This window comes from Myxocyprinus asiaticus, chromosome 2 (genome assembly GCF_019703515.2).
Source record: "Myxocyprinus asiaticus isolate MX2 ecotype Aquarium Trade chromosome 2, UBuf_Myxa_2, whole genome shotgun sequence".
Classification (NCBI taxonomy): Eukaryota; Metazoa; Chordata; class Actinopteri; order Cypriniformes; family Catostomidae; genus Myxocyprinus; species Myxocyprinus asiaticus.
Window position 1 is genome coordinate 10,720,322 of NC_059345.1, and position 17,668 is coordinate 10,737,989.

Consider the following 17,668-nt stretch of genomic DNA (forward strand, 5'->3'; position numbering starts at 1 on the left):
CACAAAGTACAATGTGCACACAGCACATAATGTGCTATCTGGCTAAAAACACTTTAGCTTTACTGGATCAGATGACTTCATCAGAAATGATGTAGTATGTTGTCCAGTGTTAGGATTTAGATCACTGCAACCAGAGGTGAAAGTCATCCAAATATGGGCAGAGAGGATCATTCACTCTAATTACATATGTCCACCAGGAGTTGGTGCCAAGTACATGACACAGACTCAATGATAGCGTTATTCATGCCTGCATGCTTTGGAGAGTTTGGACATTTGCATGTACAATTATTATGTTTTATTTGTTTGGAGAGGCTTTTGGACACTTGGAGACATTTTTGGACACAAGGATAAATAATTTTTGTGAAGCTACAACTTTCGATTGCTTTGTCATATCAACACAACATTTTACTAAGTTACAGGTGGCATGAATGAAAAAAAAAAAAAATCAGTTTTTTTGGAGCTATCTTATTTACACCCTGCGATATATACTGTCAAATAAGAAAAAAAGTAAATTTTTGGCTCAAGTTTTCTTTGTTTCTTAGGCTGATTGTCTCATAATTTATCATAGTCTATATCATTTGTTTTCTTTAAAATGATACCAAACAATTTACACTTTTTTTTTTTAGAATTATACATCTTTTAATTTTGGGCATGCCACTGAAACAGCAAATCTTTAAAAGCACCTTCAGACATTAAAGGGTTAAATGAGAGCTCTCTGACACAATAGTCATGAAACAAGGAAAAAACACAAACCTAGCATTATTATCAGAATTAGGACTGTTGATTGAACTCATTAATTCAGTGCAATTAATCATATAACAAAAAATCATGTACAAAACCAATGATAGACTTATGTTCAATAATATGGAAATAAACAATATATTGCATTCTAAAGCCCTTTTTGTATTGTCTTATCAATGCTTTACTCATCTATCACAATAATGTAATGCATTTTAATAGTCTGAATTATTAGACTGTGTGTGTGTGTGTGTGTGTGTATATATATATATATATATATATATATATATATATATATATATATATATATATATGTATAATTATTTAATTATTATATATTGAATTATTGTTATTTGGGGGGCCTTCTCTGCAAATATTTACATATATGATTCATTTTGCTTAATTCAATTAGTTAATCAGCATATCATGTAATTAATTAGATTAACAAATTCTAATCGATTGACTGCCCTAATAAGAATATCTACTAGTCTTATTAGTCTAATTTTCACAAGGCTAATGACAGTCTTTAGGAAACTTCAAATCACCACGATATCATTAAAAAAATAATATTGAATATATTGAGAAGATTCAATATATTTCTTACCCCTAGTGAATAGTGATTCATTGAAATGTATGTGCATGTATTTCAGGAGTACATGCAGTGTGTAACAGCAGTTGACGGCGAGTGGCTGGCAGAGCTGGGGCCAATGTTCTACAGTATCAAACATGCAAACAAGAGCAGACAGGTAAATAACATCCTCCTCTAAATATACACATAAATATCTCCAAGGTTCTGTCTCTTGTTCTGACTCACTTTTTTTGGTCCCTCTTTCAGGAGAACCGACGGAGAGCCAAGGAGGAAATATCCAATATGGAGGAGGAGATGTCACTGGCTCAAGATCAGATCAGGGCACGGAAAGAAGAGCAGGAGAAGAAGAGCAATCTTGGCAGCGTCAGGTACGTCAGCCACTGCCCTGACAAATACAGCCATCTCTCAGGGCTCAACAATAAGGACTTTTTTCTGCTGGCCTGGTTGGGTCAGAAGTTCTGAATTTTTACTTGCCCCGCCAACATTTTCACTGGCCCCACCACACACAAAAAATTTATTGTTTTAGCAATGCAACTTTATGTGTGCCAATATTTATATTTTTCATGAAATTATTCATTAACATTTTCATAATTGACTAGTTGTATGTTACCTACAAGTCAAATAGTCAGTGTTAAGGAACCCATGTATAATTAGGCTGCGTTATGTTCACGTGACCTCGATCGGATGCATTTCAAAGGGATATGGTAACTAACGGATATTTAACAAATAAATAGGCTAAATACCTATAACATCTTATTGCACAAAACTGTCAAAGAAATAAGAAAGGCTCAAATACAGAGCGACACTTCTGGCCGTGCCTGCCAGCAGGCTTTCCCCGCCTTCCTCGAGACCTGGGAGGGAGACAAGGGGAGGAAAAAGGGGAAAGGGAAAGAGCGAGGCAGAGCGACAGTGAGAGAAAATTGTCCAGCCGCAGCTGCTCCTTTGGGCGGATGGCAGTGGCGAGAACTCCACGACAGCGCATCCCTCCTCCTTCCCAGGTTTCGGCACCAATGTTACGGGGGGGGTTAAAATGGGAAAGGAGGCGGCGGGAACCAGACGAACCATCAAAGTAATATTTAATGAACCTTAAACAAAAAGAAACAAACATAAACACACGCATGGCAGTTGCATGTGGCTCTCTCTCTCTTTCTTGAACTGCTGCATCCGGCTCGTCTTTATCCCTCTCCTCGGCTGATTAGCCCGATTGGGGGCCGGGCATGCACACTCACGGCCCGGCCCCACCCTCCTCCTCGTAACAAACACAAAATGTAGTGTCAATGGAGCACTGGCCTGATAGGGCAATCCTTACTCTTGAGACCTGGAGTCACTTTCTCACTCTTTAAAGGAATATTCTGGGTTCAATACAAGTTAAGCTCAATCGACAGCATTTGTGGCATAATATTGATTATCACAAAAATTTATTTTGACTTGCCCCTCCTTTAAAAAAAAAAAAAAGCAAAATCTGGGTTACAGTGAGGCACTTTCAATGGAATTGAATGGGGCCAATACTTAATATACGTGTTAATATGATTTTATTGTGATAAAATCACTTACTAATCTTTTCTGTGTAAAGTTATATCCAATTTTACAACTTTGTTGCCATGACGACATAACGTTAAACCCTAAAATGACTGGAAAGTTGACGATTTAAACAACTTCACAGCTCAAATAATACATGAGTTTTCACTGAAGAATTTATGTTAGTGCTTTTATGAAATTATAAGGTTCACATTTCTGCCTTTTAAAGGGGTCATGAAGTATAATTTTATTATCTTCCCAGAGGTCCACTGATAATGTTATAAAAGTTTTTTTGCACCAAAATAGTAATAATTTATTAATATATGAAACATTTCCACCCTGTTTTTGGCCCTCTTTCTGAAACACTCAGTTTTGGCCCTAAGCGCCTCCTTTAAACTTCAATGTAAACACCCTAGATTATGATTGGCTAACAGCATGCAGCCCCTCGAAATATTTGAAACTCAATCGGAAGAGAATGAACAAGCTCCACAACATTATAAAACTAAATTTCAGGGTTTACACACAACACACATCCGACACATCGCATCCGAATATATTAAACCATTCATCTCTAGTGCAGCAGCACCATAAACTATCAAACAATTATGACATTTGAAATATTCATGAATTAAACAGTTTATTTACTTTTTTGATTGGGTCCAAGTGTTTTTAACTGCCCCATTCTTCAGTAACAGTTCCTTTGCAAAGCTTGAATCACATTATGTCTGGTTCACAAGTAATCCATGCTGATATGAGCTGAATAAAACACACACACATAGTCCAAAGCACGGTGAAATGACACATGCTGTCGGCACACTGAGGTGCACATCGCCGGAAACACATCAAAACGGTCAAAGACGTCCATCTAGTCTATGTTTACATACACCAATAATTAAAAATTGTGCAGAAGAATGTGTCCATTAAGCGTTTGTGCTAAAAACAACAAGAGGCAGCAGCTCAATGAAAGAAAATTGCTTCTTCCTTTCAGAGTTGTAACTTGACACTGCGTCTTTTAAAAGTGGCGAAAAACATGGTAGCTGTTAAAGAGTCTGTGTAGTTCATGTTCATGTACAAAATAATTCAAAATAGTCTAGATGGGTCCCATTTGTGTTCAGGAATAGTTAGCCACACAAGGCCTGCTCTCTTGACTTGAACTGTGCGCCAGTGGGCGGGGCCAAGGGTGCAATGACGCATGTTGTGGGATGTGTAAATACAAATGAGCAGTGTCTCGTGACGTCACAAACACAGATTTCAGAATGAGACATTTCAGCAGGGTGGCAACTATAAATGCTCTTTTTAGACTGGGGAGGATGTTTTGAGTTCTGAAATTTACAGTATGCTTTTATAGTACAATTACCTTTTATATGTCTAAATATAAAAGAAAATTTTATTCTCCATTTCATGACCCCTTTAAACCCTCCAAAAATTGGCCCCATTAACTTCTATTGTAAGTGCCTCATTGTAAAAAGGACGGACTAGTCGAAATTAATTTTTGTGGTAATCAACATTATGCCACAAATGCTGTCGATTTAGCTTAACTTGTATTGAACCCGGAATATTCTTTTAAAATGACTGCTCGTGTTCTACAAAATCTGAATCATCCTATTTAGAAAGAATTCTTCAAAAGGCTGCCACGCTGAAATACTAATGCCGCAATTTTTGGGAAGACAATTATCCCCCTCTCTCGCTCCCCTGTCTGAAACTGCCTCCATCTTTCTCGTCTCTTTCCTCACTTACCATCATCTTGTCTTCTCTGTGATGAGCTTTTTCTCACCTCCCGTCTCCACAATTGAGAAAAAGAAATAATATTGACTTCTGGCTGACCTCCATTACTGTAGCAATTTAAATTATGCCACCGCAGACGGGGAAGAGAGAGACAGACGCTAATTTTCAGACTTATCCGGGAAATTAATTTTACACACACCTGTCAGCTCCACAAAAGCGGGAGATATGTTCTGTGCAATAACACTTTATTAATTAATCAGGACTTTTATCTCTGTATCAAAGCCTTGGGCTGACTGTCTGTGTGATGGACGTCCTGACAATAATCACATTAAAAGCGGGGATTAGACTTTTGATTTGCATGATGGGGAGATGGATAATTAAGGTGCCGGCCTCCCTCCTGAGTTCTGATGCCTGCATGTGGTTTTAAATGAGCTGATAGGAAGACGCTGTCTGATCTGCTGATGAGATTCTGATTCTTCTGATTCTGAGATCAGAGCTTGTGTGACCTCACATGACCCATATAGCACCCACAGGACAGTGCTGTGTTCTCTTTAGAGAGGACAAAGTTTTTTAACTATAGTTAAAAACTAGATTTTTACATTTCTTGAAGTAAATGTGAGTGGTGCTTGCCTGTGAAAAATTTGCTCCCCTGATACTAGGTGGTTCTGTTTTTTTGCCAGGGCAGTTGCAAAGTGTTCTGAGTGGTTTTTAGCATGTTGCTAAGTGCTTGCAAGTTAGTTGAATACTGGCTTAAGTTAAAAGAGCCCACCCCCAAATCACTACTATTTCTGATCCCTCCGTCAAAGTCTTTGGGCTTTTTTTTGCCCTTTTTTTTTTATTTTTCATCTGCCAGGTGAAAAATCGTAAGTCTGATCTCCAACACTCTTGTTATGTTCAGGTCATTTTTGACCCATTTAAGAGTTAAAAGAATATTCCGGGTTCAATACAAGTTAAGCTCAATCGACAGAATTTGTGGCATAATACTGATTACCACAAAAAATAATTTTGAGTTGTCCCTCTTTTTCTTTAATAAAAGCAAAAATCTGGGTTCCAGTGAGACACTTATAATGGAAGTGAATGGGGGCCAATCCGTAAACATTAAAATACTCACTGTTTCAAAAGTATAGCCACAAGACATAAACAATATGTGTGTTAACATGATTTTAGTGCAGTAAAATCGCTTACTAACCTTTTTTGTGTAGAGTTACAACTTCGTTTTCATGATGATGTAATGTCAACAAACCCTAAAAAATGACAGTAAAAATGACAAACAATTTTACAGCTCAAATAATGCATGAGTTTTAACAGAAGGATTAAAGTGCTTTCATAAAATAAGAAGCTTCACATTTCTGCCTTTAAATACTCGAAAAATTGGCCCCATTCATTTCCATTGTAAGCGCCTCACTATAACCTTGATTTTTTTCTATTTTTAAAGAAAAAGAGGGACGAGTCGAATTTTGTTTTGTTTGTGGTAATCAACATTATGCCACAAATGCTTTCGATTGAACAACTTGTACTGAAGCCGGAATATTCTTTTAAAAGACAGACTAATCTTTCTCTTGTATTGGTCAAAATGACTTTGGATTCTCCACAATGAATAAGTAGAAGAAAAAAAAAAGGATTACATTTTTATGGTACTTTTATTTATATATATATATATATTATTTATATATGTGTGTGTGTGTGTGTATATATATACACACACACACACACACAAACATCCTGACATTGCATTTATATAAACTAAAAAAGTATCATATATATATATATAATGTATATATGATACTTATATATGATACTTTTTTAGTTTATATAAATGCAATGTCAGGATGTTTTGGGCGGTTACAAGGGTGTTGCTAGGGGTTTGCAAAGAAACCATCCTCAAGTCTCTATTAGCCCTTTTCCACCGAAATTGCGATGGTTCGCGTGCCGAGCCTGTGCTCCGCTGGTTGGTATGTAAGTAAAGTGCAGATCCTAACTGTAAACACTGGAATATGTGCAGGCCCAATAAGTGAACAAGAGTGCAAAAGGTAGTAAATAAATAGTAGCTTTAGTGTGTACTAAATATGATCAATTAAATGCTATGTTCATGTTTATATCTACTGTATTCTACAAAGTCTTTTTCTTTTTTTTTTTTACCCAAACCATATGGTTACATGAAATTTTGTCCCAAAACAAGAAGATAGCAAACTCCCTTTAACAAGCTGCATGATTTGAGCTAACATTCATGTTCGTCGCAAAAACGTAGGAACGTCAAAGTTTAATGCTTAGGGTTAGGGGTTTTATCATGGAGTGCTGTTCATTTTTCAGATTTTCTCCCGGCAGACAATAAAACAGCCGTCAAAAAACGCTTAGACTTACATTAAAGAATGAACCTGAAGCATATCTAGGGACCAGAATATTTTAGAGGCTTGGGAGTGGGCTCTTAGCCAGTAAACAACCACCTAGAACACCATAGCAACCGCATAGCAACACACTAAAACCACCCACAACACCCTAGCATTGTAAATCTAGTTAATTTTAAAAAAAAATTATATTGTAAAAAAACTATATAGTTTTTGGATAACTTTTAAAAAAAGGGAGAGTATAGCAGGCAGCAGAAAGTGAAGTGAAGTGAGGTGAGTGAAGGTGATGGAGGTGTGAGTTGAGTCTGTGCTGGAGGAGGATAAGGGTCGTGGCCTGATGGATGTAATTGCTGGCGGTGTGAGGAGGGGAGCGATGTGCTACGCTGTAATTAAAGATGATAGATCACCCTGTCAGCTACATCAGACCTGTGTACCGCAGGTCCCCACAGAGACAAACTGTCCTTTTCTTTCTCCTCTAACCTCGTCACCACTCTGTCTAATCTGTTCATTCAATCTTAGAGCCAATTTACAACTTCTGTTGTTGCGTGGAAATATCAGGGAATTTTAAAACTGTTTTTTTTTCAGGCCTGGAAAAGTCATGGGAATTCATAAAAATGTGTCATGGACATTTCTATAATATACAATATACCATTGAAGTCAGAAGTTTACATACACTTAGGTTGAAGTCATTAAAACACATTTTTTAACCACTCCACAGATTTAATATTAGAAAACTATAGTTTTGCATGACACGAGTAATTTTCCCAACAATTGTTTACAGACAGACTGTTTCACTTTTAATTGACTAAATCACAATTCCAGTGGGTCAGAAGTTTACATACACTAAGTTACCTGTGCCTTTAAGCAGCTTGAAAAATTCCAGAAAATGATGTCAAGCCTTTAGACAATTAGCTTCTGAAAGAAGGTGTACTGAATTAGAGGTGTACCTGTGGATGTATTTTAAGGCCTACCTTCAAACTCAGTGCCTCTTTGCTTGACATCATGGGAAAATCAAAAGAAATCAGCCAAGACCTCAGAAAAAAATTGTGGACCTCCACAAGTCTGGTTCATCCTTAGGAGCAATTTCCAAACACCTGAAGGTACCACGTTCATCTTTAAAAACAATAGTACGCAAGTATAAACACCATGGGATCACGCACCCATCATACTGCTCAGGATGGAGAAGCATTCTGTCTCCTAGAGATGAATGTAGTTTTGTGTGAAAAGTGCAAATCAATCCCAGAACAACAGTAAAGGACCTTGTGAAGATGCTGGAGGAAACAGGTAGACAAGTATCTATATCCACAGTAAAACGAGTCCTATATCGATATAACCTGAAAGGCTGCTCAGCAAGGAAGAAGCCACTGCTCCAAAACTGCCATAAAAAAGCCAGACTACAGTTTGCAAGTGCACATGGGGACAAAGATCTTTTTTGAGAAATTTCCTCTGGTCTGATAAAACAAAAATTGCACTTTTTGGCCATAATGACCATCGTTATGTTTGGAGGAAAAAGGGTGAGGCTTGCAAGCCGAAGAACACCATCCCAACCGTGAAGCATGGGGGTAGCAGCATCATGTTGTGAGGGTGCTTTGCTGCAGGAGGGACTGGTGCACTTAACAAAATAGATGGAATCATGAGGAAGGAAAATTATTTTGATATATTGAAGCAACATTTCAAGACGTCAGCCATGAAGTTAAAGCTCGGTCACATATGGGTCTTCCAAATGGACAATTACCCCAAGCATACCTAAAAGTTTTGTGCCACAAACAAAGCCCTGACCTCAGTCTGATAGAAAATTTGTGGGCAGAACTGAAAAAGCATGTGCGAGCAAGCAGTCCTACAAATCTGACTCAGTTACACCAGTTCTGTCTGGAGGAATGGGCCAAAATTCCAGCAACTTATTGTGAGAAGATTGTGGAAGGCTTCTCAAAACGTTTGACCCAAGTTAAACAATTTAAAGGCAATGCTACCAAATACTAACAAAGTGTATGTAAACTTCTGACCTACTGGGAATGTGAAATGAGAAATAAAAGCTGAAATAAATAATTCTCTACTATTATTCTGACATTTCACATCCTTAAAATAAAGTAATGATCCTAACTGACCTAAGACAGGGAATATTTTCTACGATTAAATGTCAGGAATTGTGAAAAATTGAGTTGAAATGTATTTGGCTAAGGTGTATGTGAACTTCTGACTTCAACTGTATACAGATACTAATATATATATATATATATATATATATATATATATATATATATATATATATATATATATATATATAGGGGAGACTGGGGCTAGTAGTCCAGATTTTTACTTTAGTGAATATTTCTCTGTATAGCTACATACTTTAAAGGCTTTACTAAAAAAGAGCTAATGCACATTTTCATTGATTTTGCTCAGGGAAAAAGGTCATGAAAATGTAGTGGAATTTCATGGCTGCATTATATACAACTTTTGGCAAGTTTTATTAAACTTTAACCTCCTAAAGTAACATCTCCTCTTTTGTTGGTTTCCAAACAGGTCAACTAAGATCTGCACTCCAGGAAGGAGAGAAGACACGCCCATGACACCAAAGCGAACACCTGCACGATTTGGCTTGTAGTGTTTAGTATAAAAAATGTCACAAGCATAATATTGCAAATATGTTGTCATGCTCGTAATGTTATTTGGAGATGGTGTAATTGCTACCATCAATTTAATTTATTTAGAAATGATCATCACAGTGCTTGTCAGGTGCAGTTCCCTGGGTTGATCAGCAGTAGGAGCAATTGTTTAAGGAGAAAATGCTCTTTGCTTCAAAGTGATTTGTCTCTCTTGAATAAAAAGTGGATGCTAGAAATACAAATGCAATTGATCTTACATTTTAAGCAATGATTTAAAAACAAACAACTGTGTCATTCATGAACATTCTTGCCCAAAATTATTCAATGTGACATTCACACACACACATTTTTTTTTTGTTTAATTATTATTATTTTTAATTAGAATAAAAATGTCTTTTTCCAGTGGTTTGTGTAAAAAAGAGCAGCATTTATTCATAGACTGCTGTGATATTCACATTGTCACATTTTGGCTTGTGAAATGTAGATGTTGTGCCGTTCTTTCACAGAACACAGAGCAGCCATGAATATTAACTTCCTGTACTTTGATAGGTCAGTCCCCTGTGGATGTACCATGTCTTTGTTATTCTGACAAAAACATTGCTAGAATATTTCATCATTCTGGTGGACTCAACACTGACTGGGTAGGGGTCATATCCTGCACAGGCTTTGATGCAATTGGGCTTAAAGTCATTGAACACATCTACTGTGCACAGACAGAGATGATATGCCTTCTGCTGTGAATTCACAAAAACTACAGAATAATTAGCCATTTGCCACAGAGGGCCATTCTACTTTATTTCTAAATTGTCAGTGCTCAGATGCTCTGTTTATGTTTGTAATATTTGAGGTCTATTGAACCGCATACCGTCAGTTTTCTTTTCTGATATATCTGTATATTGTGTTTCTTGTCTGTTTTATAGGACTAATGTTTGTCTGATATGCAGAAGTAGAAATATGTTTAGACGAAAATGAAATGAACATGTTTTTTAAAGTGGAAAGTTTACTGTATGTCTGATTTGTGTTGTACTGAATAGTTTTTGTTTTGTTACCTTGTAAAGTGGTAAACGGAGCACTTCCCCAAGATTAATCACTGGTACATGTAAACATTTGTAACACTCTGCAGAGAGCCCGTAGCTCAGTGTCCTTAGGTTTAAAAATTTTTTGGCTTTTGAGTTATACATCATACTTGTGAAAAATGCTTTGTCATGTTTAAATTCATAAATGTTTAAGGTTTAGTAGTTTTGATTTGGAGAACAAATTGTCATTTGGAAATAAAATAATTTGCCATACAATATACTTACTATATACTATACAGTAGGTCTGCCATCAAATTTGGTGGGGTTTTACAACATGCACATAAAAAAAAAAAATAATTTTTAAAATTCTTATGCAAAAAAGTCAAAGGCTTTTTTTTTTTACATAAAGCTAAGTATTCAATATGAAAACAGTGAACAAATTGGTCAGCATACTGATAACTGCCATTATAAACTGACCAATAACATTCACCAATAAAATCTTGAATATTCTCTACAACAATTAATATTGACAGACTACTCATAAAATTGTTACAGTCATGTCTAGGCTTTAATAAGCCAATATTTGTTCAGAAAATGTTCAGATCAGCAATAATATATAAAAAAAAGCTGTTTTATTCTACATGGAGAGGGTTCGCACATGGGGGCTGCCATGTTAGAATCACATGACCGGATGAAAACTACTCGCTTAATCTCAGTAAACGTCCTGTTATTTGACACTTTCACTCATTGATTAAAGTAATCATGGCTGACTGTGAATACTGCATTACTACAATGGCATCTGAAACTGAAAACTATTGATTTTAAATGATGCTGCATCCAAGCCACTAGGTGTCAGTGTAAGTGACACAAAGACAAAAGCTAAAAAGTACATTACACACTTTTAGACATTTAAAACATGCATTATGTTCATATAAACATCTGTTTGTGCTTCTGTGAACACTAAAAGGCCACCTAATGAGACATTGTAAGGGGAAAACAAGTGTTGCCGAGTGTATGATTTGTGTGCGTTAAAGAACAAGGAAATATGGACATTAATTTGAAATCATTGAAAAAAAAAGTTTTCTGTGAAAGGTGTTTTAAAAATACAAGTAAACTAATTAGCAATGTGATTACTTTCCCCACAAAGTAATCAGTAATTTGATTAAAGTAGTAATTAGTAATTTGTTATGGATTACTTTTTTGAGAAACTTGCCTAAAACTTAATGACTCTGCAAAGATTCAACAACTTGTAGCTGAGTTAAGCCAATTTGTCCAACCATACCTTTACTCAAGTCTTTCCTCTGGTTGAAAACACATACCTGGAGGGGTTTAGTTTGATCTGAATCCACCTGATGAATGGGGTTCTGTAGGGAGGAACTTTTACAAATTCAAGACGTCATCTTTGACTGGATCTCACAGTGCTGTCAGTAACCTCGTTATATGGTTTCATATTCGGCCAAAAAATATTTTAGGTGCCATGCATTAATTTCACAATTGTTAATTGGTTGTTATTTGTGTTTATTTATTCCATTACTGAGAGAATTGGGGAAAATAACACCTGAAATATAAATTCTGTATCACTTTTAGTACTGATCAAGTGGGGATGAGCTCACACAGACACAAACAACCCACAATTGAATTATTCACAACAGCCAGGGGACATTTAATCAGATGTCCATCAGACAGAGAGGTGAGGGGTGAGCTAATACTCTCTGATTATAATTATGATAGACGACACTGCTTGACAAAATGATGTCATTTTCTTTGCTGCTAGCAGAGTATTTGTTTTCATTTTGAAAGGCATTACCATGAACATGAGGCTATGAAGAAGCCTTAAAGGAGCCATACATTGTTTGTTTTTTGGAAAATGTAAAATTAACATTTCAGAGTGATGTTGAAGTTTGCACTGTTTTTGACTGCTTTCAGTATGTTGAAACTATGAATAACTATAAACATTTTCTGTGGACTAAAAAAAAAAAAATGCCTTCAGAAAATAGCCTATATACAGTATATTTAATGAGCACATACATAAGCGGGGTTTCAATTGAACCACTCTATTTTATCTCTACCGACTAGCTGGTTCAATTATAACACAGGTAACACCATTAATTAAATGCATTGTTGTTGTTTTTTAAGCAGGGCTAACAAATAAAATAATGAATATTCGGCAATGTATTTTCATTTAGATTTTCAGGAAGATGAAGCAACAGTTTTCATTTATTGGAAAAGGCTGACTTTCTAGCATTTTAATTTTTATATACCAATTAATGAGCTAACTTAGCTATAACTTGAATGCTGCCATTAATTTAGCATTGTTAGATCACACTTTCATCACAGTAAACGATGGTGCCAAAAGTGCCCCTTTGCGCTTCCTGGCAGTGATTTTGCAAACGTATCTCATGTGAGAATTTAAAGTTTTAACGCCGCGTTAATCCCCACGATAGTAAGGGTCATTCTGGTTGGATACCTACTGTGTGTGTATATATATATATATATATATATAAACAAGATTTGAGGTTCATGCTTAAAACAAGAAAAAAAACCTTTTTGCCAAAGGTAAGAAAAAGAATTGAGGAATAGTTCACCCAAAAATGAAATTTCTGTCATCATTTACTAACCCTCACGTTGTTCCAAACATGTAAGACTTACTTTCTTCTGTGGAACACAAAAAGGAGATATTAGGAAGAGCGTTAACCTCAATCAACATTCACTTTCTTTGCATCACTGTCCTATACAATGACTTCTCTGAAGAAAGGAAGTCTTATGGGTTTGGAGCAACATGAGGGTGAGTAAATGATTACAACAATTAGATTTTTGGATGAACTGTACTTTTAATTCAAGATCTATTATCTGAAAATAATAATAAGCAATTTTGATAAGTGAAATTTATCTTTTAAGGATGTTGAAATATTTTTACTGGAAAACAATAAACAGTAAAAATACTGAATACTGAGGATTTTTTGCAGTGTGAACTCGTCAATCTCATAAATGATCTTTGGCAGAAGCCCCTCTAACCCATTTTAATGAGGCAAATCTCTGATATTGCCTGACATTTTCAAATCCTCTTCCTGAATGGCAGTTCCAGCAGTCATCTTTACAAGAGATTTCTGCTGAAGGTCTTTGTGATGATGAAGGGAATTATAATGGCCTTAGTGTCACTGTGAATCGGAGCCACTGGCTTTAGAGTAAAACCTCACATCACAGATTGGCTCTGGGATCCCGAGATGTTTTGGGTCATAAGACCCGTTCATTTTACAGTGGAGCTTAGAACAGATGCCTTCCGCTCCTCGCTGAGATTTAGGGTGACTAAAGAGGGAGGGATCATATCATGTATTTTCTCCAACAAGGAGAAAAGCAAAAAAAGAGTGATTCTTCATCTCACTCCAACTTTCAATAGAAGCTGTCAAGGTCTACTGACAATTCAAATCCTGTCAAAAAAACAAAACAAAATGGTAACACTTTACTATAAGGTTCCATTCAATGACATTCGTTAATGCATTAGGTATCAAGAACAAACAATAAACAATATAATTTTTTTTACATCATTTATTAATCTTTGTTAAATGTTAGTCAATAAAAAATACAATTGTTCATTGTTAGTTCATAGTGCACTAACTAATTTTAACATATATATACACATAAAACATATATTTTGATTTTAAAAATGTATTACTATATGTTGAAATTAACATGAACTAAAATGAATAAATGCTGTATAGGTATTATTCATTGTAAGTTCATGTTAACTTATGTTAACTAACCTTATTGTAAAGTGTTACAAACAAAACAAAAATCCCCTCATTTAATTCATTTTAAATTGTGCTTTCTAGCAGTCAAGTGATAAATAAGATTGTTTTAAGTCAAGTCTAATACTAAGTTTGCCTTATTTGTTTCTAATAACAAAAATACTCTAGGACCCATTAGCAATGGTAAATGCATTAATGATCAAGAACAATGTTTTGTTTTTGTTTTTTTTTTACAGCATTTATTCATCTTGATTAATGTTAATTTATCAAAATACAATTGTTCATTGTTAGTTCATGTTAGTTCATAGTGCATTAACTAATGTTTACATATACAACTTTTAATGTTAAAAAAGTACATGTAGAAATGACCAAGATCCATTTACACTGGTAGCCAAATGTTTGGAATAATGTACAGATTTTGCTGTTTCGGAAGGAAATTGGTACTTTAATTCACCAAAGTGGCATTCAACTGATCGCAAAGTATAGTCAGGACATTACTGATGTAAAAAACAGCACCATCACTATTTGAAAAATTAATTTTTGATCAAATCTAGACAGGCCCCATTTCCAGCAGCCATCACTCCAACACCTTATCCTTGAGTAATCATGCTAAATTGATAATTTGGTACTAGAAAATCACTTGCCATTATATCAAACACAGCTGAAAGCTATTTGGATTGTTAAATGAAGCTTAACATTGTCTTTGTGTTTGTTTTTGAGTTGCTACAGTAAGTAATAGACTGGCATGTCTTAAGGTCAATATTAGGTCAAAAATGGCAAAAAAGAAACAGCTTTCTCTAGAAACTCATCAGTCAATCATTGTTTTGAGGAATGAAGGCTATACAATGCTTGAAATTGCCAAAAAACTAAAGATTTCATACAAAGGTGTTCACTACAGTCTTCAAAGACAAAGGACAACTGGCTCTAACAAGGACAGAAAGAGATGTGGAAGGCCAGATGAACTAAACAAGAGGATAAGTACATCAGAGTCTCTAGTTTGAGAAATAGACGCCTCACATGTCCTCAGCTGACAGCTTCATTGAATTCTACCTGCTCAACACCAGTTTCATGTACAACAGTAAAGAGAAGACTCAGGGGTGCAGGCCTTATTGGAAGAATTGCAAAGAAAAAGCCACTTTTGAAACAGAAAACAAAAAGAAAAGGTTAGAGTGGGCAAAGAAACACAGACATTGGACAACAGATAATTGGAAAAGAGTGTTATGGATGTTAACCCCACTGAGCTTTTGTGGGATCAGCTAGACTGTAAGGTGCGTTTGAAGTGCCCGACAAGACAGCCACATCTATGGCAAGTGCTACAGGAAGTGTGGGGTGAAATGTCACCTGAGTATCTGGACAAACTGACAGCTAGAATGCCAAGGATCTGCAAAGCTATCACTGCTGCATGTGGAAGATTTAAGAAGTTCTGAACATTTTTTTCAAATTGTAATAGTAATTTTTCACATTATTAATGTCCTGACTATACATTGTGATCAGTTGAATGCCACTTTGGTGAATAAAAGTATACATTTCTTTCCATAAGAGCAAAATCTGTACATTACTCCAAACTTTGGGCCGCCAGTGTACTTGAGAAGCAAACTTGTGTAAGATAATAAGAAAATATATGTTGAATTAAGTTGATTTGTCGTCCATGTTTTCAGCAGAAATTGGGAAACTTTGCAATAACGTTCCATTTGTTAACATTAATTAACAACATAAGTTTACATGAACTAACAATGAACAATACTTTTACAGCATTTATTAATCTTGTTTTATGTTCATTTCGACATATAGTAAAATCGATTAAAATCAAATTTTATATATGCAAACATTAGTTAATGCACTATGAACTAACATGAACTAACAATGAACAATTGTATATTTATTAACTAACATTTAACAAAGAATAATAAATGCTGTAAAAACTACTGTATATTGTTCATTGTTAGTTCATGCCACCTACGTAATGCATTAACTAATGTTAACGAATGGAACCTTACTGTAATGTGCTATATATCTAACATGAGGTTTTTCTTTAAAGCAAGAAAGAAAATTTGCCAACTGGGCAGGTAAAAAACTAAAGGATAGTTTACCTCTTTAAACAATACTATTTCTATTTGTTCTATTTGTTAACATGAGTAAATGTGTTAGGGATCATGAACTAACAATAAACAATGATTTTCACAGAATTTAGTAATGTTAGTTCATGTTAATTTATCAAAATACTATTTGTTTGTTTTAGTTCATATTGCATTAATGCTAAAATATACTTCCTTTCTTACTATTTACATTTTTAACTATTCATGTTCAAATGTATTTATACATGTAAAAATGTACATTAACCAAGATATAAAATGCTGTAAAAGTTAATTGTTAGTTCATGTTTACTATTGCGGTAACTGATGTTAACAAATACAACCCTACTGTAAAGTGTTACTAATGCAACTAACCAAATAATCTTGCATATTTAGGATCCGTTCAGACCGAACACATTCTTGTGTTAAAAAAAGCTAGAACACATCGAATAGAAGAAAATGCAGGTGTCTCGAGTCACGCTGTTTTGCCTCTTAAAAATGTGCGCGCCCCTATGAGAGACACTTAAAAAAAAAACAGCGAGATGTGCCACAACAGTAAAAGATGCCCATCTAACACATTTATATAGACTAATGGACACCTCATTTGTATGATGTGAACTCTCCACTATTTTGCCGCAAATTTGTCTCTTGGTAGAAGCTAGCCAAATTAGGTACATGCCAACATGGACAGGTTGCTTGACGTGCCCTCATCCTCCCAAAAAACACATTGAGGACATTTTTGTTTAATTATATACAATGAACAATTTTTGTACTGTGTTGGGATGACACTTGATGTCCAAATGTAAAGTCAAATCTCATCTCATGCATGTACTGTATTAAAACTTGACACGTGAAGTAACACCAAATAGCAGTTCTCTAGTGTATCATTACTGAACGCAATGCTCCAAATTTGAATATGCAAAAGTGTGAATTAGATTTGACTCTTTACTATACTTTTAAAATATCTTTTTAGAGGGGGGCCTGGGTAACTCAGTGGTAAAAGACACTGGCTACCACCCCTGGAGTTCAAATCCCAGGGCGTTCTGAATGACTCCAGCCAGGTCTCCTAAGCAACCAAATTGGCCTGGTTGCTAGGGAGGGTAGAGTCACATGGGGTAACCTCCTCATGGTCAAAATAATGTGGTTTGTTCTCGGTGTGGTGAGTTGAGCGTGGATGCCACGGTGGATGGCGTGAAGCCTCCACACGCGCTATGTCTCCGTGGCAACACGCTCAACGAGCCATGTGATAAGATGCGCGGGTTGGTGGTCCCAGACGCGGAGGCAGCTGGGATTTGTCCTACACCACCCGGATT

At 35.7% G+C, this 17,668-nt stretch overlaps 1 protein-coding gene across 3 annotated transcripts in view; it reads left to right on the forward strand.

The window, feature by feature from the left end:
* Nucleotides 1–10,813, forward strand: part of dhx38 (DEAH (Asp-Glu-Ala-His) box polypeptide 38) — a 37,120-nt gene extending 26,307 nt beyond the window's left edge. For all 3 annotated transcript variants that reach the window (XM_051654442.1, XM_051654422.1, XM_051654432.1), the window contains 3 exons: nucleotides 1,389–1,484; nucleotides 1,574–1,695; nucleotides 9,439–10,813. In XM_051654442.1, coding sequence (XP_051510402.1) covers nucleotides 1,389–1,484; nucleotides 1,574–1,695; nucleotides 9,439–9,520 — 300 coding nt within the window. In that variant the 3' untranslated portion in view covers nucleotides 9,521–10,813. The remainder of the gene's footprint in view (nucleotides 1–1,388; nucleotides 1,485–1,573; nucleotides 1,696–9,438) is intronic.
* The last annotated feature ends 6,855 nt before the right edge of the window (nucleotides 10,814–17,668 follow it).